Below are 24,397 nucleotides of genomic sequence, written 5' to 3' on the forward strand. Positions count from 1 at the left end.
ACGACTCTGATGCTGGGAGGGATTGGGGGCAGGAGAAAAAGGGGATGACAGAGGATGAGATGGCTGGATGGCATCACTGACTCGATGGACATGAGTTTGAGTGAACTCCGGGAGATGGTGATGGACAGGGAGGCCTGGCGTGCTGCGATTCATGGGGTCGCAAAGAGTCGGACACGACTGAGCGACTGAACTGAACTGAGCAACTGAACAACAACTTTAGAAAAAGCACCTGATGTGCAGTAGAGTTTGTGTCTAAGGCTTGCTTTTGTCATCACTGCAGTGGTAACATGTTTGTTTCAACACTCAGGAAGGTCACGTGAGCACAGTCCAGACGCTCTTATCCTTGGGTGCTGACATCAACTCCAAGGACGAAAGAAATCGATCAGGTATGATCTCATTTTACATGGACTTTGAAAATTGTTAGTAAGATGAATATAAACAAAATTAACAGTGAACTTTTATGTTAGAAAAACTAGTCTTAAGATATTATTCTTCAGCTCAGTTGGTAAAGAATCTGCCTGCAATGCAGGAGACCCAGGTTCAATTCCTGGGTCAGGAAGATCCTCTGGAGAAGGAAATGGCAACCCACTCCAGTCTTCTTGTGTGGAGAATCCCATGGATAGAGGAGCCTGGATCACAAGAGTTGGTCACAACTGAGCAAAACCACCACCACCTAACAAAATTAACAATGAACTTTTATGTTTGAAAAATTAGTCTTAATATTATTTCTCTAATAGCTCAGTACCTTTTAATTCAAATAACATATCCACTTGCAAAGCTATAGAACTATTGCTGTTAGCATGGCAGCAATAATACTTTACTGCGTCTAGTATTACTGTGTTCATAGTAGTTTAAACCACTTAACATATGTGACATCCAAGCAATTTTTTTTTAACTTTCTGTTTTGTCTCGGGGTGTAGCCGATTAACAGTGTTGTGATGGTTTCAGTGAACAGCGAAGGGACTCAGCCATACATACACATGTATCCATTCTCCCCCAAACCCCCGCTCCCATCCAGGCTGGCACACAACACTGAGCAGAGTTCCCTGTGTCAGAGCACTTTCTGTGTTAATCCATGATCACACCAGCCCCCGGGATGTCACGGGGATTCTTCATAGGCCGTCTCTCTTGGAGTGTATTTTAAAACCTTAGTCACTGTAATTTTTTTAGATTTGAGGCTCAGATATTTTTAGAGCTAACCCCTTAGTCTTGGGCTTTGGAATAAACTTTCTCAGTAGCATTCTGTGCACCAGTGACCATCTTGCCAGGGTTTAGTGGGACCTGTGATGCTTCAAGGCTCACAGGTAACCTGCCCCTCAGTCCAGGGCTGCAGATGGAGGCCACTGAGTCCAGGGACACAAGCTTTCTCCTGACAGCAGGGGAGCAGGACCCGGGCTCTTCTGGCCCCCAGGAAGCAGACCGCAAAGCCTCAGTGCCAGTTTCTAACCAGAGTGGGAAGGTGTGTCAGCAGTTTTTCTTTCCGTTACATCTTTCTTACTCATAGCGATATTTTTAACTTACACAGTGAATTCACAAAACTTTGAAAACGCCTTCTGTACCATTTAAAATCTCCTGGTTCTCATTAATTTGCTGTGTGCGTGTCAGTCATATCCGACTCTTTGTGACCCCCTAGACTGTAGCCCACGGAGAGGGCAATGGCACCCTACTCCAGTACTCTTGCCTGGAAACTCCCATGGACGGGGGAGCCTGGTAGGCCACTGTCCATGGGGTCGCACAGAGTTGGACACGACTGAAGCGACTTAGCAGCAGCAGCAGACTGTAGCCGAAGCCAGGCTCCTCTGGCCATGGGATTCTCCAGGCAAGAATACTGGAGTGGGGTGCCATGTCCTCCTCGAGGGGATCTTCCTGACCCAGGGATCGAACCTGGGTCTCTCATGGCTCTTGCATTGTCAGGCGGATTATTTACCACTAAGCCACCTGGGCTTCCCTGGTGGCTCACATGGTAAAAAAATCTGCCTGCAATGTGGGAGGACCAGGTTTGATCCCTGGGTTGGGAAGATCCCCCTGGAGAAGGATATGGCACCCCATTCCAATATTCTTGCCTGGAGAATCCCATGGACAGAAGAGCCTGACGGGCTACAGTTTGTGAGGTTGATAGAGTCACACATGACTCATTAACTAACTTCTGTGTTTTAGACAAGTCTCAAATCCTCCCCAATTGGTTCTATTACTTTTAAAACCATTTCTGACAAAATCAAGTTAAAAGGAGAAATGTTTAGATCCAGAATAGACAACGTCATAGGCATGAATATGGAACTATGAAATCTGTGCAGCTGAAGGAACCAGAATCTCTATCAGGGGCACCTGGTTCCCCTGTCTGTACTGCGGTGGGTGATGCCCTGAGCTGGGTCCTCTGTCCCCACCCAGCCCTGCACCTGGCCTGCGCGGGGCAGCATGCGGCCTGTGTCCAGTTCCTCCTGAGCTCCGGGCTCCAGGACTCTCCAGACGTCACTGGCGCCCTGGCTCAGCATCTCACACGGAGCCCCGACGTCCTTCAGTGCTTCAACCACAGCACAATGGCTGAGGGTGTTTCCAGAGGTAGACAGTGAATCCATGGGAATGCGTGTGTGCTGCTTCAGTTGCCAGCAGGTGCAGTGAAACAGGCCAGGAGCCGGTGTTTTCTGCATGCCCCCTCAGGTGGAGGACCCCCTCCGGTGGAGGACCGCCCCCACCCCAGGATGAGGCGGCTAGCTTCCTGGCTTGATGACAGCCCATTGCACAGTCGGACGCTTTCCAGTCTCTGATTCACTTTTTCTACCTTTGAGTGGAGTCGATGATGAGGATGAAGTCAGCGTCTGGAATCCTTAGGGAAGCTTGAAAATACAGGGTGGGGACTTCCCTGGTGGTTCAGTGGTTAAGACTGCACTTCCGCTGCAGGGGCCAAGGTTCAGTCCCTGGTCAGGGAACTAAGATCCCCACATGCCTCGAGGTACAGCCAAAAAATAAAATAGTATTTTAAAAAAGAAAATAGTATGCAGGCTGTTATGTGTGAGATGTTTTATAATAAATCACATGTGGAAAGGCCATGATAACATTTAGAATGTAGCAACTTGCCATTGCCTTGAGCCGCAAAACATGACTGGCCTGTTTACTTTCTTCTTTCACGGGCTTTTCATTGGTCATTACAGTGGTTTAGCTTTTGGTTTCAAAGCCGGGGAGGAAATGCAAGGATCTATTTACATAGACGTTTACAAGCAGTTAATGGAAACGCTTCTGTATTCTAAACTCTGCTTCTTTTTTTTTTTTTTAAACTCTGCTTCTTAATGTTAAATATTAAAACATTTAATGTGCATTAAAGCATTTAATTAAACATTTAAAGTTTAATTAAAACATTAAAGTATAATGTTTTAATCCTGAGGTTATTATTTTTTAATAACAATTCTGTATTGGCTCACTTTGGATAATAAATACATCTAAAAACACATCGAAGATATTTTCAAACCTTTTTCATAACCTCATTTGAAGGATGGTATCTGTTCTTGAAGCCACTGGTCGAGTGTCCTGTCCCACCTGCCCACGGAAAGTGATTTGTGACTCTCCAATAAACGAGACACTTGACATCATAACTTTAAGAAATTCTGTAGCAACTTAAAGAGAGGATGAGTCCTCCAGCATTTGGATTCTTTTCTTTTTTTTTTTTTAATGCAAAGAATAATTATCAATCCCAGCCAATCTGTTAAAGAAAAATGTATGTGTTAACCACAAGCAACTCAGTCCCCTTGTTCGGAGTAATCCGGTGGGAACTTAACAGACGTGGCAAGAATGTCGAATTCTTCACTATTCCCAGACAGTGCTGGTGGGTGTTTATCTCTAGCAGCCAGATAAATGCTCTGGTAGAAACACGATGGGCTTCCTAGGTGGCTCAGTGGTAAAGAACCTGCCCTCCAATGCAGGAGACATGGCTTTGATCCCTGGATGCGGAAGATCCCATGGAGAAGGAAATGGCAACCCACTCCAGCATTCCTGCCTGGGAAATCCACGGACAGAGGAACCTGGCGGGATACGCCATGGGGTCACACAGAGTCCGACATGACTGAGCGACTAACACAATAACAACAGAAACACAACTGTGACTTCTGAGTCACACACTCTCCACCTGCACCTCCTCGAGCTGCTGGCGCCTTTCCTGTTGCCCCGGAGGTGTCTCTGTGTCACTTGCTCTGGGTCTGAGGGTGGCCTATGAGGAGGACCCCTACTTGCAGGTATGACAGGAAGACCCGCCAGGTGCTGCCCATCTCCCCTCGGTACACACGTGATGCAGCTTTTCCTCTGCAGTGACTGCCCGCAGGTGCCTTCCCGTCCGAGCTGTGGACCTGATGTACACACTCACCAGGACGCTCGTCTGTGGGGTTGCACTTGGTTCCCCAGGACGCGGCTCTCCACCTGAGAGGCTCTTGTAGCTGGACCCAGGCTGTCAGACTTGCCAAAACCACTGGGGAGCCAGAGAGGAGAGTGATGACGATACCATTCACTGGCAAAGACAGTGGTGATGATCCAATTACACCTGTTCCTGCGATAGTGACGCAATGAGAATGCGAATACAGGTGTGGTGATCATTAGCATTATTCCTTCACTTCCCAATTTTCTCACTTCCTTTGGGTCTTCACTGAATGGGGCCCTTCCCTGGCCACATGATCTAAACATCCTTTCCCTCAACGTTACATCTTCTTCCCTTAGTTTACGCTTTCTCCGTAGCACTGACCACTAAGGAATACACCACACAACTTGAGTTGTTTCTTTTGTCCGCTCTCTGTCTCCCCAGCTAGAAGGTAAGCTCCTCGGCTGGGGTTTCTGTGTCTCTTGCTCACGCACTGTATCTACAGGGCTCAGAACAGCCCTGGCACATGTGATCTTGATATGGTCAGTGAGTGGGGGATGACTCCCGTGGCCTTGAGCACTGACTGCGTCCAGGATGCTGTACTCAGCACTCTTCCTAGCCAGTCTTGTCCTTCCCTGGCTCTTCACAGTGCAGCCCTTCTGACCATCCTCGGTCTCAAGCATCCTTTCTCATCCCGACCTGCCCTTGGTCCCCGGCTCATCGGCCCTGCGGGTCCCTGCCACCAGCTTCCAGCTGCTGCTCTAGTTCACAGGGACCTAACTGCCAATTCAGGTGATGTCCTTTGGCCCTCCTGTTTCTGATGCTTTCAGTTCAATGAGCAACCACTCCCATCTTCCGGAAGCTGGTTTCCTGTCACCTCCAACAACCTGCTTCTGGGCCTTGCTCTCTCTCTTTCCTTTCTTGTCTCCATCAGGCCCTGACCTGTACGAACTTCTGTCCCTGCTCCATCCTGCACAGCCACGTCTCACCCACTCTCATCCCACTGCCCCTGACCAATGAGTCCCTCCAGCCCTGACCTTCTGCTGCTGGCTGTACATTTTTGCATGGATGTCCTAAGTTGGCCCCATATCCAGCTCACTTAAAATCTAGCCTACCCCTAAAATCAGAAATTTTGAAAACCTGTAAATCAACCATACCCCAGTATAACATAAAAAGTAAACAAAAAAGACCTGTGCTCCCCCAAGCTCCCTACATTCATTCCAGAGCCTGCACACCACCCCTCCCCCGGTCTCCCTGGAACCTTCCTTGGACAGGAGGCACAGTGATCCGGTCGGCTCCACCCCACAGTGACTCCCTGGTCCTGGCCTCAGCTTTGCTTCCTAACCGACGCTGCCACAGTCCCTCAGTCGCACCCATGGAGCTCTGCCATGACCCAGCGCACTGACCACTGATGCTGTCTGCCTGTGTCCCCTTCCAGAAAGTGGCTGCCACCTGCCCCGGGGTTTTCAGCGCCCCGCACATGACCAGCACCCAGAGGCTGCAGGCAGTCCTTCTGAGAGCACAGCTGACCCCGTAAAATTTCAGGGCGGAGACTGGGGAGAAATACAATTTTGTCATTTGAAAATAGCTGGGACTCCACACATTTTACATATATATGTGTAAAGTATATATATATATGTATGTATATATACAAGATAGTATTTACAAAAAAAAAATTTTAAGGGATTGCAACAGGGGAAAGAAAGTGCAAAACTCAACACCCAGAAAATGAGAGCACTGTGCCTGTGGCAGTTTATCCAGTTTGCCATTCCTGGAGCCACCAGCAGGTGGCGGGCCAGGGCAATATTGCCTTTATTCTCCCAGGATTTTTTTAAGGCATAATCACAGAAAACTAGCCAATCTGATCACAAGGACCACAGGCTTGTCTAACTCAATGAAACTAAGCCATGCCTTGTGGGGCAACCCGAGACGGGAGGGTCATGGTGGAGAAGTCTGACAGAATGTGGTCCACTGGAGAAGGGAATGGCAAACCATTTCAGTATTCTTGCCTTGAGAACCCCATGAACAGTATGAAAAGGCAAAATGATAGGATACTGAAAGGGGAACACCTCAGATCGGTAGGTGCCCAATATGCTACTGGAGATCAGTGGAGAAATAACTCCAGAAAGAATGAAGGGACAGAGCCAAAGCAAAAACAATACCCAGTTGTGGATGTGACTGGTGATAGAAGCAAGGTCTGATGCTGTAAAGAGCAATATTGCATAGGAACCTGGAATGTCAGGTCCATGAATCAAGGCAAATTGGAAGTGGTCAAACGAGATGGCAAGAGTGAACGTCGACATTCTAGGAATCAGCAAATTAAAATGGACTGGAATGGGTGAATTTAACTCAGAAGACCATTATATCTACTACTGTGGGCAGGAATCCCTTAGAAGAAATGGAGTAGCCATCATGGTCAACAAAAGAGTCCGAAATGCAGTATTTAGATATAATCTGAAAAACGACAGAATTATATCTGTTCGTTTCCAAGGCAAACCCAAGGCAAACCATTCAATATCACGGTAATCCAAGTCTATGCCCCAACCAGTAACAGTGAAGAAGCTGAAGTTCAATGGTTCTGTGAAGACTTACAAGACCTTTTAGAACTAACATGCAAAAATAGACGTCCTTTTCATTATAGGGGACTGGAATGCAAAAGTAGGAAGTCAAGAAACACCTGGAGTAACAGGCAAATTTGGCCTTGGAGTATGGAATGAAGCAGGACAAAGGCTAAGAGTTTCGCCAAGAGAACACACTGGTCGTAACAAATACTCTCTTCCAACAACACAAGAGAAGACTCTACCCATGGACATCACCAGATGGTAACCGAAATCAGATTGATTATATTCTTTGCAGCCAAAGATGGAGAAGCTCTATACAGTCAGCAAAAACAAGACCAGGGGCTGACTGTGGCTCAGATCATGAACTCCTTATTGCCAAATTCAGACTTAAATTGAAGAAAGTAGGGAAAACCACTAGACCATTCAGGTATGACCTAAATCAAATCCCTTATGACTATACAGTGGAAGTGACAAATAGATTTAAGGGCCTAGATCTGATAGATAGAGTGCCTGATGAACTATGGACTGAGGTTCGTTACATTGTATAGGAGACAAGGGTCAGGACCATCCCCATGGAAAAGAAATGCAAAAAGGCGAAATGGCTGTCTGGGGAGGCCTTACAAATAGGTGTGAAAAGAAGAGAAGTGAAAAGCAAAGGAGAACAGGAAAGATATAAGCATCTGAATGCAGAGTTCCAAAGGATAGCAAGGAGAGATAAGAAAGCCTTCCTCAGCGATCAATGCAAAGAAACAGAGGAAAACAACAGAATGGGAAAGACTAGAGATCTCTTCAAGAAAACTAGAGATACCAAGGGAACATTTCATGCAATGGTGGGCTCGATAAAGGACAGAAGTGGTATGGACCTAACAGAAGCAGAAGATATTAGGAAGAGGTGGCAAGAATACACAGAAGAACTGTACAAAAAAGAGCTTCACCACCCAGGTAATCAGGATGGTGTGATCACTCACCTAGAGCCAGACATCCTGGAATGTGAGGTCAAGTGGGCCTTAGAAAGCATCACTACAAAGAAAGCTAGTGGAGGTGATAGAATTCCAGTTGAGCTCTTTCAAATCCTGAAAGATGATGCTGTGAAAGTGCTGCACTCAATATGCCAGCAAATTTGGAAAACTCAGCAGTGGCCACAGGACTGGAAAAGGTTAGTTTTCATTGCAATCCCAAAGAAAGGCAATGCCAAAGAATGCTCAAACTACCGCACAATTGCACTCATCTCACATGCTAGTAAAATAATGCTCAAAATTCTCCAAGCCAGGCTTCAGCAGTACGTGAACCGTGAACTTCCAAATGTTCAAGCTGGTTTTAGAAAAGGCAGAGGAACCAGAGATCAAATTGCCAACATCTGCTGGATCATGGAAAAAGCAAGAGAGTTCCAGAAAAACATCTATTTCTGCTTTTTTGACTATGCCAAAGCCTTTGACTGTGTGGATCACAATAAACTGTGGGAAATTCTGAAAGAGATGGGAATACCAGACCACCTGTCCTGCCTCTTGAGAAACCTGTATGCAGGTCAGGAAGCAACAATTAGAACTGGACATGGAACAGCAGACTGGTTCCAAATAGGAAAAGGAGTACATCAAGGCTGTATATTGTCACCCTGCTTATTTAACTTATATGAAGAGTACATCATGAGAAATGCTGGACTGGAAGAAGCACAAGCTGGAATCAAGATTGCTGGGAGAAATATCAATCACCTCAAATATGCAGATGATACCACCCTTATGGCAGAAAGTGAAGAGGAGCTAAAAAGCCTCTTGATGAAAGTGAAAGAGGAGAGTGAAAAAGTTGGCTTAAAGCTCAACATTCAGAAAACGAAGATCATGGCATCTGGTCCCATCACTTCATGGGAAATAGATGGGGAAACAGTATCATACTTTATTTTTTGGGCTCCAAAATCACTGCAGATGGTGAGTGCAGCCATGAAAATAAAAGACGCTTACTCCTTGGAAGGAAAATTATGACCAGCCTAGAAAAAAAGCAGAGATATTACTTTGCCCACAAAGGTCCGTCTAGTCAAGGCTATGGCTTTTCCAGTGGTCATGTATGGAAGTGAGAGTTGTAGTGTGAAGAAATTGATCACCGAAGAATTGATGCTTTTGAACTGTGATGCTGTAAAAGCATTACTCCCTTGGACTGCAAGGAGATCCAACCAGTCCATTCTGAAGGAGATCAGTCCTGGGTGTTCTTTGGAAGGACTGATGCTGAAGCTGAAACTCCAATACTTTGGCCACCTCATGTGAAGAGTTGACTCATTGGAAAAGACTGTGATGCTGGGAGGGATTGAGGGCAGGAGGAGAAGGGGACGACAGAGGATGAGATGGCTGGATGGCATCACTGACTCGATGGACATGAGTTTGAGTGAACTCCGGGAGTCGGTGATGGACAGGGAGGCCTGGCGTGCTGTGATTCGTGGGTTCGCAAGGGACACAACTGAGTGCCTGAACTGAACTGACTGAACTGAGTTAAGAGACTTGGAGAAGGCAATGGCATCCCACTCCAGTACTCTTGCCTGGAAAATCCATGGACAGAGGAGCTTGGTAGGCTGCAGTCCATGGGGTCACTAAGAGTCGGACACGAATGAGCGAATTCACTTTCACTTCTCACTTTCATGCATTGGAGAAGGAAATGGCAACCCACAGCAGTGTTCCTGCCTGGAGAATCCCAGCGATGGGGGAGCCTGCTGGGCTGCCGTCTATGAGGTCGCACAGAGTCAGACACGACTGAAACAACTTAGCAGCAGTAGCAGCAGCAGCAGTTAAGAGACTAACTGAAAGCCTTGAGTGAACAGATACAGCCTGAATGCAGCGGAATATGTCTGTTTGGATTAGTCTCTGATAACTTCAGAGCAGCTCTCAGAATTCTAGAGGGTTCTCCTATCCCAGCTTGTAGAATGCATGGGCTTTATTTTTCCCCATTTCACTGAAAAAAATCCATCATCAACCAAGATTCAGATGAACATGAAACATGTAAAGCAAAGTCCAGCTTGCTGGTTACCTTGTCCCTTAATCCACAGCTCTGGGTCTCTCTCACATGCTCCCCGTTCTCCCAGCCGAGAAGAACTTAGCTAGCTCAGTTTAATCATTTAACATTAGACTGAAACAAAAATCACCAGTGAGAAAAGTCTGCAAGCTGACATAGAGAGCAGACTTGTGGACACAGCAGGTGAAGAAGAGGGTAGGGCAAATGGAGAGAGCAGCATTAAGACATACACATTAGCATGTGTGAAATAGATAGCCAGTGAGAATTTGCCATATAGCACAGGGGGCTCAAATCCAGTACTCTGATAACCTAGCGGGTGGGATAGGGAGGGAGGTAGGAGGGAGGTTCAGGAGAGAGGGGACATATGTATTCCTACAGCTGATTCATGTTAATGTGTGGCAGAAACCAACACAGCACTGTAAAGCAATTATCCTCTGATTAAAATATAAATTAAAAAAAAAAAGTCTGCAGGTCAAGAAAAACATGTCCTCCAAAAGCAAAGAAAGAACCATGTGCTTCGTGAGCGTGGATCCCATGTACTCTCAAAGCCCTCCCCCTTCCTGACCTTATACACGTGCCCGTGGGGAAGGCAGATCAATAAAATGTTCACACACATCACTGTTCCTTCTCAGAGCTTCCGTCCACTCTATTTACACCTCCCTTCTTGCCTCCATTAGTTAGGATATCAATTCTGCTCCCATAGTTAAGACTCAAAATAACAGTGGCATACACACAAATGTATTTCTGCCCCAAGTAAGAGCCTGGGTAAAGCCAACCCAGGGTGAGTTAGGACAGCTGGGGACAGGCAGACCCCCGGTGTCTGTGTTCCGGGCCCTGAGCTCCTCAGCCCGTGAAGGGAGTCATGTCCCCTTTGAGGAAGGTAGGTGTATCAATCCCATTCGAGTCCTGCAGGCCGCAGCTTAGCCGGAGTCTAACAGACATTGTGGGTCAGGGATGGTCTGGCATCCCTGCTGCTGGTTGGTGGCTCAGGTTTTTGCAAGGGCCTCCCCCAGAGGCCTCTCCCTATGGGCCTGTGTGAGTGTCTTCATGGGGTGGGGGCTGAGATCCCAGAGGTGAGCATCCAGAGAGGGGAGAGTCCACACTGCCTTTCCCCACCTGCCATCGGTCAGGGTCGGCTGGGGAAGTCTTGCCCAGCTTCAGGGGCAAGGCAGACAGCCTCTACCTCAGGGGAAGGGGTTTGGGAAGGGTGGACAAGTTCCAGACCAGGTGGGACAGCAGGTGGACCTGGAACTGCTGTGAGAGCCCCTGTCCACACTGCCTCCCGCACGTCTATCTGGCCTGAATGCCCATAACGGCCTCTGATTGTGCCTGTTTCCTCCACTTTTATGCTTCCCTTCACATAGCTCTCACGAGCAGCCCCCAAAGCTGATAACACATCTGATGGTTTCTCCTACTTGCAGACTCATCGTCTCCACTTGCGGTGGAGCATACATGGTCCCACACTGCCTGTGGGCCCCTGCCTCCCAACCACCACGTAGAAAACCTCTCTCTGGGTCCCACTTCCCTGCCTTCAGTTCCCCAAACTGACCAGACTTTCTTACACTTCAGTGTCTTCTGGAAATTTCTCTTGACTTGTCCTGTGGGTTCCTCCTGTTCATCCTGGCCCCTGACAGCCTCAGAGCAGCCCTCTGCCACATTCTGTCCCATCCCTTCACACCACCGCTCGTAACTGCCTGAGAACACGAGGCCTTTCTGCAAAATGAAAACCCACAGGATCAGGGTCCACACCTGCTTTGCACTTGGCATAGGTGCGTGCATGTGTGCTAGGTCACTTCAGTCGTGTCCGACTCTTTGCAACCCCATGGACTGTAGCCCGCCAGGATCCTCTGTCCACGGGATTCTCCAGGCCAGAATGCTGGAGTGGGTTGCCATTTCCTCCTCCAGGTGGCATAGGTGGGCCCCAGTAAATCTCTGTGGAATGAGTGAAGGGTCAGTGAGGGGCAGCGAACAGGGAACCAGCCTGTGCCCTCAGGAAGCTGACGTCTGTAACAGGAGCAGGGCTTGTTCTGTGACTACATCAAAGCTCTGTCTGGGGGGGCCGTGCGAGGAAACGGCTTCTCAGGAGACGTGGCATCTGGGCTGGGCCTGGAAGGGCAGAAATCATGTTGATTTTTGGAGACAGTAGGCAAGGGTTTCCTGAGCAGAGTCAACAGCAAGGATGTGATACAATGAGGTCAGGGTTGCCAGAGAAGATGCAGTTACAGTTGAATTTCAGATAAACCACGAATGCTTTTTTATTGTAAATACATCCCAAATATTTCACAGGATGTAATTCCACTGAAAAGCATTTGTGGCTTATCTGAAGTTTAGATTTAACTGGGTGTCCCAGATTTTGCTAGGTCTGATGACCCTAAATGAGACCTCAGTTCACAGAGAATACTTGCCTTTCCCGGTGGGTTTCTGCTGAACAGCGGTGCCTTTGTTTCCCATCTCACAAGCCAGGGACAGAGACCGGTCACATGAAGAGTCATGTGGCTCCTCTGGGCATTGCTGCCCTGGCGATGCTGTCTTCAGGTGCCCCCAAGCTCACCACTGCTGAGTCAGGGCAAGTGCGTAAGATAAAAGGAAGGAAGCGGACTTTGGCGGCATAGAACTCTGTTTAAAACACAACCCTGCAACTCCCCGTCCAGGAGAATTCAGACCAAGTGACTCAATGTTCTCATCTGTACAAAGGCCACAATGCCCACCTGCCAGAAGGGTCTGAGTATAACACCTGGCACATTGAAGGCACTAAGGGCTGGCTCTCTGACATCCTTATTTGCTTTGTAACCTGTCATTAAAAGCATCGCCACTGCTTGTCATGTAGTGTCGGTTTCCCCCATTGCAACAGAGAACAGTATTATCAAAATGTCTTAGATTTTTAAGTGTAAGAGTCCATCCAGTCCAGTCAAGGCTGAGCAAAGTTCAATAACTTGTCTGCTCTTCAGCCAAGCATCTGAAAACCCACCTGGCCCCCTGCCCTCTGAAGTCTCGGGCATGACGCTCCCTGCATGTCCAGTCAGCCAGACGCGAGCTCTTGAAGGCATCAGAGTGCATCACTGCTTCTTTCCAATAATTGAGAGATTTTCTCTCTTTTAAATATCAGTGACAAGGACTTCCCTGCTGGTCCAGTGGCTGAGACACCGCATCCCAAGGCAAGAGGCCCAGATTCGATCCCCGGTCAGGGAACTAGATCCTGTATTCCGCAACTAAGACCTGGTGCAGCCAAGATAAATAAATTAAAAGTTTAATAAATAAATATCAGTGAGAATTGTGCCAAGGCAGGAACTTCAGTTTCCCCTCTAGCTTCCTGAATATAATCCAGGGAAAGAAAAACCTGAGAAATTTTCTGACCTCTTCTCACTGGCCTCAGCAAGGAGCTTGACTTCCTGGTGTGGTGAGTTTCACACATACACACACACACACACACACACACGTCTTATTCTTTTTCAGCACCACACACACACACACACACACACACACACAAACGTCTTATTCTTTTTCAGCACATAGAACATAACAAGCAAACACTTTTACTATCCAAGCATCATTCTAGACCGAAAGTGAGTTGCTAACAACAAGACAATTAAGCAGCCCGACCACACTTCCCCTGCTTTGCCGTTTGGTTTTTACCTCAGTGTCATTTCTCCAAATCGAAGGAGCTCACAGGAGGGGAAGCTGCAGAGCCTGAGGGTGTGTACCTGGCACTCTTCCACCACTCGAATCACTGGGGTTAATTGATCTTCGCCATATTTTTTCCAAAAGTCAAGGTGGCGTAGGGGCAGGGGCAGAGAAGCAGCGGCTTGTGACAGCACTTCTCAGACGTCCCAGCTTCACAACCCACTGCAACAGCCTGGGCTGGTTCACCCACTAGCCAGAGTCCAAAGATGGGACAGGGGTCCCCAGAGCTCAGGGATAAACAATAATCTTCCCTCTTCTCTTAATCCAAAGATCGGGTGGTGCTCTCTGTAGGCAAGCTGTTGCTCAGTCGCTCAGTCCTGTCTGACTCTTTGTGATCCCATGGACTGCAGCACCCCAGGCTTCCCTGTCCTTCACCATCTCCTGGATCTGTAGACAAGTAACATCCTTTAGAAGGATTAGCCCATGAGGAAGTGTGAGGGGCAGGGACAGGAAGGGACAGAAAAAGAAAAGAGAAAAAAAGATCAACCCACAAAACACCCGGAATCAGTTCTTCTTTACAAGTGGTTTTCAAATCAGTAACAAGACTCAGTTCTCTAGGTATTTTCACCAGAGCAAATCTCAAGACAGATGGTCCCCTGGCTGACTGGAGAGTAAATAGGTCCAAGGCTACGTTGTAAGTGAAATACTCAGTTCTACAGGAAGACTCGAAAAGCACCTCTGAGTGAAGTAAGAGGAGGTTATACTGAGGCTGTGATTTAGAGTGTGTTTAGTGCCAGGATTTGAGAGGGTGGTCCCTGAGAAAGAAGCCATCACTGCCTCCAGGAGGGAAGAGGAGGTTCCTGGAGGCAGGGGCTCCTTTGGGTTGACCTACGTGTGAGATGAGAAACAAACCCCCAGGCTCAGAATTGCAGGATTCCTGGACCAGCAAAGACTCACAGTGAAGAGGAAAGTCGCATATATATGGAATCTATAAAGATGGTACTGATGAACTGATTTGCAGGGCAGGAATGGAGATGCAGACATAGAGAACAGACTTATGGATCCGGGGTGGAGGAGAGGGGAAAGAGAGAGGGGGACAAATGGAGAGAGTAGCATGGAAACATACACACTACCACGTGTGAAATAGCCAGTGGGGATTTGCTGTATGACTCAGGGAACTCAAACCAGAGCTCTGTGACAACCTAGAGGGATGGGACGGGGTGGGAAGTGGGAGGGAGGGGACATACGTATACCTGTGGCTGATTCATGTTGCTGTATGGCAGAAAACAACGCAATAGTATTGGATAAAAAAGCTATTATCCTTCAATTAAAAACAACGTTTTAGAAAAAGAGGGAGAGAGACCTCACAGATAAATATTGATAAGACCAATGATGAGGTCCAGTTTCTCTAGTTTATCCCCTCTGAGGTGGTCTTCATTCTTCCTGAGTCCATGCTAGACAAGCACAGCCAGCTTCCGCCCAGATAAACAGGAAGGAGAAAGGAGAGAGAGAGAGAAGGCAGCTATGGGAGGAAATTAGTACTTACACAGATGAAAATAGCTGGTGATTCCACATTTTCACTGCAGGAGGGAGAACAGCTGCTCTTCCCACCCGAGAGCCCAGTGACTTGTGAAAAGCTAAATAGAGTGCTGGTTCAGAATCGAGCCTGTGCTAGCCTCAGTGTGAGCCCAAGTGCCAAGAATTAGACTATTTTTTAATGCAGTTACCAAAAAACAAAAAAGGTGTAGCTAAAATGGGTGATTGATTCAACAAGGACCTACTATGTATCACAGGGAACCCTACTCAATATTCTGTAGGAATAACCTATATGGGAAAAGAATCTAAAAAGAGTGGATATATATGTGTAACTGAATCCCTTACTGTAAACCCTAAAACTAGTGCAATGTTGTAAATCAGCTACGCTCTAATATAAAATAAAAAGATTTTATATTTCAAAAAGATACTAAAGATAAAATGGGTGATTTGCATTTTTTATTCCTAACTACAAAATTAAGATATGATCAAGTACAGGGAAACATAAAAGAGAAGAAAAGGCTTAAGATTTTAAATGTTTATGAAAATGAAGTGTATGCATGGAAATGAAGCAAACGATACAGAACTACAAACACAGAAAATGAAAGTTCCCTGATAGCCTTCCTGGAACCAACCAGAGCAAATGGTTTAGTTTTCCAGATTTTTCTGTGTGCATGTGTAACCAAATATGTGTATTTATGTGGTTTTGTCGCGAACTCATGTCCAACTCTTGTGACACCATGGCCTGCAGCCCACAAGGTTCCTCTGCCCATGAGATTTCTTTCCCAGGACAAGAATACTGGAGTGGGTTGCCATTTCCTTCTCCAGGGGATCTTCCTAACTCAGGGATTGAACCCATGTCTCCTGCATTGCAGGCAGATTCTTTACCAACTAAGCTACCAGGGAGGGTATACATTTGTGGCGTGGGGGGAGTTTACAAAAATCTGATCATGATTTAATACTTTCTTTTGGGAGTTCACTTTCTTTTTTCTCATAACTATATCTTGGGCATCCTTCCATGCTAGTTCTTTATAGACAAACTGTATACTACAGAACTGCTACACAAGGTTTCACTGAGTAGGTATAATTGCAGGTGAATGCCTTAACCTTTAAATTTATCTAATAGCATTATAGTCATACCAAAAGGCAATTTCAGGGGCTTCAGTGTCATCGTACTCTCGTTGCACAAACACAGTGTTTGCCCTTTATCCATGTATCCTTCCTGCCTTTGTCCATCTGCACACACTTCTCATAACCTGTTCATTTAACCCAGAACTTCCCATGGAATCCCTGCTACCGAGGGCTGCTGGGGGCTGCCAGGTCCTAGGAAGTGGGCATGACTAAACAAGCGAATGTGTCAAGACAACATGTCATTGCAAAGCCCTCTGGTCACTGTGTCATTTACAGTTAAATATAAGTAGGCCTTTTGTACACATTTTAAATACCTTCCTGAAAAAGCAAAAGGCTTTCCTTTCTGTCAGATACTTTTATAAAGGGCAGAATTCCCTTTCCCTGTCCTGGGTCTGTTTTGTCACAGCATCTGGGAATCCCAGGGGCAGGGTGCGGAGGGCTCTGCTAGGTGTGGTGTCCGTTGGTTTATGACAACATTTAGCCAACTGGTAACTTTACTTCAGGGTTTCCTGGTGGCTCACTGGTAAAGATTTTGCCTGCCAATACAGGAGACATAAATTCAATCCCCGGATTGGGAAGATCCCCTAGAGAAGGACATGGCAACCCACTCCAGTATTCTTGCCTGGAGAATGGACTCCATGGACAGAGGAGCCTGGTAGGGTACACTCCATGGAGCTGCAAAGCACTGGACACAGTTGAGCAACTAAACATTACCTTACTGTGCTCTCAATTCCTCTGGGGCCCGACAGGAAGTGAACTGTTTTTTCCTGCAAATCATCCGGGATACTGCTACCCTACAAGGCTTGTCGGGTGTAGATGCTACAAACACATCACTATTTAAAAATTAAGATGGGGTGAGGAATTGGGAGACTGGGATCAACACACATATGCTACTGATACTATGTATGAAATAGATAACTAGTGAGAACCTACTGAACAGCACAGGATACTCTAGTCGGTGATCTGTGGTGACCTAGATGGGAAAGAAATCCCCAAAAGAGCTAATATATGTACACAAAGCTGATTCACTTTGCTGTGCAGTAGAAACAAACACAATATTATAAAGCAGCTATGTTGTTGTTGCTTGCTCGCTAAGTTGTGCCGGACTCTCTGCGACCCCATGGACTGTAGCCTGCCAGGCTCCTCTGTCATGTGATTTCCCAGAACAAGAATACTGGAGTGCGTTGCCATTCCCTTCTCCAGGGAATCTGCCCAACCCAGCGATCAAACCTGTGTCTCCTGCATTGGCAGGCAGATTCTTGCCTGCTGAGCCATCGGGGAAGCCCCCAAAGCGACTATACCCCGGTAAAAATTAATTTAAAAAATAAATAAATAAAAATAAAGATAGAATCAGGGACTTGGATTATTATGAGAGCAGAGATGTGAAACTCCTAGCAGGTAATAAGTTTCATTCTTTTGCGGGAAAGTATGTGTCCTATGTTAAGGAATTAAATAGTTTATATATTTAGAAAACTCAAGAACAGATTGATAAAAGAAATGTTCATCTGCTGGGGTATGGGGAAGTCATTCTGGCTTATCCCTGAGTTAACTCAAATTTTATGCCAACTAAAATAGCCTGCTTATGGCCTATCAAACATACATTGTACATCTGCTTTAGTTATTAAAGAAAAGAACACACTGATCAGAAGTAAAGACAACCCATGATAAAAATAAAGATTAAATGCCTGTCTTCCTGGAACTAATGCTGGCCTTTCTTTGATGCTAAGACTCCCTTCTCTGGTGCCATGGCCGTCCTGACTCGCTGAGTACCTGCTGGTCTGTTTTTTTTTTTTTTTTCTGAAACCTCCTCCCCATATAAAATACACACCCAAATACCTCCCATCTCTCTGCAAACACACTGTTGCTACTGCAAAAATCTCATTTTTACTCTTTTGAGACGTTATGTCATTTAGGAGGGTCATTTCTCATTATATGACATTATATGTCACTTAATGACATTATATGTCATTTATTAATAACTGGTTTATAGTTATAGCGGGCAGTTTATTAACATTAAATTTAGACCCAGCAGATCTGAGCGAGGGGGCGTGGAGGCAGCAAGGCAGGAGGGAATGAAGAGCCCTCTGGTCAAGCCCCCTGTGTCCAGACACAGGTTGCTGGCCAAAGGAGGCCCCACCGGTCCTTCTTAGAGTCCTCCACCGAGCCCTCATCATCCTGTGCACCTCCCGGGCCATGGTCCTCTGCTTCGTCTCCATCTGTGGCGGCGATGGCTCCTGGCCGACGACCTCCTGTTCAGACTGTGGTACTTCTGCACTGGCTCCAACCAGACTGGGCTGCGTTTCCTCTCAGACCCAAGTCAGGCCCATGTGCCCAGGCTGGCCTCAGATATGCTGGTGGCCTGCAGCATGGCCACCTTGGCAGTGGTGTTCATCGTCTTTTTCCTGGGGCTCCTCATAGTGTCCCAGGTGTGCAGGGACCTCCCCTCCCTCCTGCTTGTCTTGTTCGCCCTCTCCTTCATGGGCCTCCTGAGTTTCCTGACCTTCTCAGGAGCCAGGTCACACTCATGGGCCTCACCCTGATGTTCTGAGTAACTCCATGGCCTCCTTCCTCCCCTTTCTGAACCCTTGCATGTCAATAGCATCACCCACATCGACAGCTTCATGCATCCCTGGGGCCTGCCTACAAAAGTTTAGGGTCCCCTCCAAGGACATCAAGTTCTACCAGAAAGTGTGGTCAATATGAGACTTTTCCAGACTTTCCTGCTGGTCCAGGGGTTAAGACTCTCTGTGCTTTCAATGCAGGGGGCATGGGTTCAGTCTATGGTTGGGGAACTTAGATCCCACATGCCACAGTTCAGTTCAGTTCAGTTCAGTTCAGTTGCTCAGTCATGTCCAACTCTTTGCGACTCCATGAACTGCAGCACGCCAGGCCTCCCTGTTCATCACCAACTCTCGGCGTTCACTGAAACTCATGTCCATCGAGTTGGTGATGCCATCCAGCCATCTCATCCTCTGTTGTCCCCTTCTCCTCCTGCCCCCAATCCCTCCCAGCATCAGGGTCTTTTCCAGTCTCGCATGAGGTGGCAAAGGATTGGAGTTTCAGCTTCAGCATCAGTCCTTCCAAAGAAAACCCAGGACTGATCTTCAGAATGGACTGGTTGGATCTCCTTGCAGTCAAAGGGACTCTCAAGAGTCTTCTCCATCACCACAGTTCAAAAGTATCAATTCTTCAGTGCTCAGCTTTCTTCACAGTCCAACTCGCACATCCATACATGACCACAGGAAAAACCATAGCCTTGACTAGACAGACCTTTGTTGGCAAAGTAATGTCTCTGCTTTTGAATATGGTGTCTAGGTTGGTCATAACTTTCCTTCCAGAGAGTAAGCGTCTTTTAATTTCATGACTGCAATCACCATCTGCAGTGATTTTGGAGCCCCCAAAAATAAAGTCTGACACTGTTTCCACTGTTTCCCCATCTATTTCCCATGAAGTGATGGGGCCAGATGCCATGATCTTTGTTTTCTGAATGTTGAGCTTTAAGCCAACTTTTTCACTCTCCTTTTTCACTTTCATCAAGAGGCTTTTTAGTTCCTCTTCACTTTCTGCCACAAGGGTGGTGTCATCTGCATATCTGAGGTGATTGATATTTCTCCTGGCAATCTTGATTCCAGCTTGTGCTTCTTCCAGCCCAGCATTTCTCATGATGTACTCTGCATATTAAATTAACTTGCAAATTAACTCTGCAAGTTAAATAAGCAGGGTGACAATATACAGCCTTGACGTACTCCTTTTCCTATTTGGAACCAGTCTGTTGTTCCATGTCCAGTTCTAACTGTTGCTTCCTGACCTGCATACAGGTTTCTCAAGAGGCAGGACAGGTGGTCTGGTATTCCCATCTCTTTCAGAATTTTCCACAGTTTATTGTGATCCACACAGTCAAAGGCTTTGGCATAGTCAAAAAAGCAGAAATAGATGTTTTTCTGGAACTCTCTTGCTTTTTTGATGATCCAGCATATGTTGGCAATTTAATCTCTGGTTCCTCTGCCTTTTCTAAAACCAGCTTGAACATCTGAAAGTTCACAGTTCACGTATTGCTGAAGCCTGGCTTGGAGGATTTTGAGCATTCCTTTACTAGCGGGTGAGATGAGTACAATTGTGCAGTAGTTTGAGCATTCTTTGGCATTGCCTTTCTTTTGGCCACATAGTGCAGGAAAAAAGATTAGATTTTGCCAACATGTGACATTCAAATTGCTGCCTCTTGGCCTTGCGGTGGTTGGGCCAGTGGCCCAGGGGCCTTTGTAGCTGGTCTGAAGCCCAGAAGTTAGGTGGTGCCTCCAGCAGCACCAGCTTAGTCATGGCTGTGTTACTAGGGTGTTGATTTTACAAGAGTAAATATATATTAAAATCTAAACAATAAATTTAAAGTATGAAGCCTTTGACTGTATAGATCACAACAAACTGTGGGAAATTCTTCTGGAATACCAGACCACCTGACTTCCCTCCTGAGAAATCTGTATGCAGGTCAAGAAGCAACAGTTAGAACTGGAGCTGGAACAACAGACTGGTTCCAAATAAGGAAAGGAGTATGTCAAGGCTGTATATTGTCACCCTGCTTATTTAACTTATATGCAGAGTATATCATTCGAAACGCCAGGCTGGATGAAGCACAACCTGGAATCAAGATTGCCAGGAGAAATATCAATAACCTCAGATACCCAGATGACACCACCCTTATGGTAGAAAGCAAAAAAGAACTAAAGAGCCTCCCGATGAAAGTGAAAGAGTAGAGTGAAAAAGTTGGCTTGAAACTCAACATTCAAAATACTAAGATCATGGCATCCGGTCCCATCACTTCATGGCAAATACATGGGGGAACAATAGAAACAGTGAGAGTTTATTTTGGGGGGTTCCAAAATCACTGCGGATGATGACTGCAGCCGTGAAATTAAAAGACACTTACTCCTTGGAAGAAAAGCTATGACCAACCTAGACAGCATATTAAAAAGCAGATGTTACTTTACCAACAAAGGTCCATCTAGTCAAAGCTATGGTTTTTCCAGTATAGTTTATATATAGTTTTTCTTGAACTATAAAGAAAGCTGAGCGCCAAAGAATTGATGCTTTTGAACTGTGGTGTTGGAGAAGACTCTTTAGACTCCCCTGGACAGCAAGGAGATCCAACCAGTCCAATCTAAAGGAAATCAGTCCTGAATATTCATTGGAGCTGAAACTCCAATACTTTGGCCACCTGTTGTGAAGAACTGACTCATTGGAAAAGACCCTGATGCTGGGAAAGATTGAAGGCAGGAGGAGAAGGGGATGACAGAGGATGAGGTGGTTGGATGGCATCACCGACTCGATGGACATGAGTTTGAGTAAGTTCCTGGAGTTGGTGATAGACAGGGAGGCCTGGCATGCTGCAGTCCATGGGGTTGCAAAGAGTCAGGCACAACTGAGTGGCTGTACTGAACTGAACTGATGAATCCTATCCTGCCACTAACCAGGTGTTTACCTTGGCCAAATACCAACCTCCCTGAGTCTATTTCCTTATTGGTACAGCAGACCTAGTAATTCCTGTGTTATGTAGTAATCATGAGGGCTAAGTGAATCAGCTTATGGTGAGTACTGGCCAGTGCCTGGCTAAAGCAGAAGCACAAAGCAGTGGCTTGGATCTTTGTCAGACACCTTGAAAGAACGGACAGGTGGAAGAGGATTCATGGGGAAGCGAAGCAGGGGTCTGCTATTAATTAAAGGAAAGATTTGCTTGGCATGGGGACTTCTCCAACGGTTCAGTGGGAAAAGAATCTGCATGCCGTGCAGGAGACACAGGAGATGCGGGTTCAATTCCTGGGTCGGGAAAATCCCCTGGAGCAGAAAATGGCAACCCAGTCCAGTATTCTTGCCTGGAGAATCCCATGGACAGAGGAGCCTGGCAGGCTGCAGTCCATGGGGTCACAAAGAGTCAGACACGACTGAGCACATGGCACTGCTTGGCCTCAGAAAGGGCCCTTAATGGGTAGGAAAGCCTAACACAAGGGGAAATGGGGGGCGCCGATGCCTTACCTGTTGTAAGTGTTCTGAACCTTCAGGGAGCACCCCTGCGTTAACTCCTAGGCCACACCTGCCATGAAGTTCTGCTTGATTCCATTGTCAGGGACATCCAGGGAGCGGCCCCTCGCCTCCCCTGTCCCCACCCTCCACAGTGCTCAGCCCAGACCTGATGGACAGGACTGCCCAGGGACCCTCAGACACAAAATGAGGTGCTCTGTGCAATGGATAGAAACCTCGTGCCTCGTAGGGTGGCAGTTCACACCCAGAGGAGAATGTACTTCGTACACTCTCCTTCACCCATACAAGGGCAGCTTTGTCCTGCCCAGGAATCGCACTGCCTCCCCTGATGCTGTGCAACCTCCCTGATGGGGCAGCGGACGTAGGGTCCTTGGAGCACAGCCCTGCCTCCAGACAAGCAAGCTCTAAACAACTTCCACAGCACGGCTGGCCCTGCAGTGAAGGCCTGTCTGCCTGGTGAGCAGCACTAGCCTTCTTGTAAACTGGAAGGAAACGGAACCATGGGTCCCTGCACACAGCTGCGCTCGGCTCCATTGCTCAGACAAAGCATTTGTCTCCCCAGAGGAAATCTGTGCCCAGACGGCTCTCCAGACTCTACCTGACACTTAATTACCCCTCCTCCTCCGCTGATCTGACTCCTCTATGTGTTGTTTAACTTACCTACAATTTCGTAGGCATTTTTGTTTTGTTTTTCATAGAGGTGAAATTCACATTATGTGAAATTAAGCATCTTATTTATTTATATATATTTATTTATTTGGCTGTGCCAGGTCATAGTTGCAGCACATGGGCTCTTTAGTTGTGGCAGGTGAGACCTAGCTCCCTGACCAGGGATCAAACACAGGAGCAGAATTGCTGGGTAATTCTGTTTACATTTTGAGGACCTGCCAAGCTGTTTTCCACAGTGGCTGCACCATCTTACATTTCTGCCAGCAACGTATGAGGGCTCCTGTGTCTCCACCGCCTTTGCTTCGCTTTTCAATGCAGCAACCATCCTCATGGGTGTGTTCTGGTATCTCATGATTTTGATTTGCATTGCCCTCATGACTAGTGATGCTGAGCATCTTTTCATGGGCTTGTTAGCCCCATGTATATCTTCTTTGGAAGAATGTCTATTCAAGTCCTTTGCTCATTTTTTAAAAACTGAGTCTTCTGTCTTTTTATTGTTGAGTGGAGAGAATTCTTTACACACCCTGGAGGCATTCATATGTCTTTATTGCTGCTCTTAACACATTTCAATCTCTTACCTGTTTACCTCCTCTGCCAGGTAGAGAGAACCTGAAGAGCAGGGCCTATGCCTTATATAAAAAAAAAATCCTCTAATTCCTGGGACTTAAATAAGCTATCATGAACATATAACATGAGTTTACACCTGTATATATAGAGAATATTTCTGGAAAGACGTGTAAGAAAATTAAGAGAGGGGCGTGGAGGTCTGGAGAAGAAAGAACAGATGCTACTTTCCACTGTCTACTCAAGTCTTATTTGACTATTTTTTATAACTATGTGTGTTATCTTTAAATCAAAAATTAATAAAAATATATACCACTGGCTTTTTAAGGGTGAACTGCAGTGTAAGTGTTCTGACACCATAAAAATGCTGGGCTCTAAGGTCCACACCCGACAAGTTCTCCTGCCCACCAGCTGAGCTGCAGAGTTGGTCAAAGCCAGGTCCACGTGTCACAGGAAGAGAGGGACACTCCTTATGCAACACAGGGTCCCCATGTGCCTCCTACCTGGGGACTGGTGCCTGTGACCTCAATATGCACATAAAGCTATCTGACCAATATCATCTTCAGAGCAGTTTTCCAGAATGCAGCTGGGTGAGCAACAGGAAGGGGGTCCCTCGCTGTGTCCATGGCCTCTATCCACATCTTAGGCCCTGGTACTCTGCATCTTGAAGTGAACAAAGACCCCAAAGAGGAAGAGCCCTGAGAAACCCACCACCTGATAGTGCTAGGAGGACAGGGACAGACAGAGAGAGAAACAGAGAGACAGAGAGATAGAGAAAGAAATAGAAATATAAATAGGGAGACACAGAGAGACAGTTAACCATACTTCAAAAAAAGAAAAGCTTAAAACACACACATCCCCTGTAGGCCAAGCACTTCCTCTCTAGTTTGCCTTAACCTTCATCATTCCCTATTTTTAATATCCCAACACACTTCACTTATTACTTGCAGCTCTA

The 24,397-nt window shown here is 46.6% G+C and overlaps 1 protein-coding gene, 1 long non-coding RNA gene and 1 pseudogene across 10 annotated transcripts in view; 2 read left to right on the forward strand and 1 right to left on the reverse strand.

Moving 5' to 3' along the window:
• ANKRD16 (ankyrin repeat domain 16) overlaps positions 1 to 24,397 on the forward strand; it is a 42,874-nt gene that overhangs the window by 10,630 nt on the left and 7,847 nt on the right. For 6 of the 9 annotated variants that reach the window (XM_069547861.1, XM_069547862.1, XM_069547863.1 and 3 more), the window contains exon 6: positions 308 to 386. In XM_069547861.1, the coding sequence (XP_069403962.1) occupies positions 308 to 386 (79 nt within the window). Of the gene's footprint in view, positions 1 to 307; positions 387 to 2,388; positions 3,373 to 3,914; positions 4,587 to 24,397 lie in introns of those variants that run through there. The other 3 variants (XM_069547858.1, XM_069547857.1, XM_069547860.1) reach the window with 3 other exon arrangements.
• On the reverse strand, positions 11,457 to 13,957 carry LOC138417516 (uncharacterized). The gene is made up of 4 exons (XR_011248180.1): positions 13,528 to 13,957; positions 12,863 to 13,110; positions 12,300 to 12,447; positions 11,457 to 12,000 (listed from the first exon to the last, which is right to left on the reverse strand). It is a non-coding gene; the product is annotated as an uncharacterized lncRNA (long non-coding RNA).
• Positions 17,925 to 18,912, forward strand: LOC138417252 (voltage-dependent calcium channel gamma-like subunit; annotated as a pseudogene).

This window comes from Ovis canadensis, chromosome 13 (assembly GCF_042477335.2).
Source record: "Ovis canadensis isolate MfBH-ARS-UI-01 breed Bighorn chromosome 13, ARS-UI_OviCan_v2, whole genome shotgun sequence".
Lineage (NCBI taxonomy): Eukaryota > Metazoa > Chordata > Mammalia > Artiodactyla > Bovidae > Ovis > Ovis canadensis.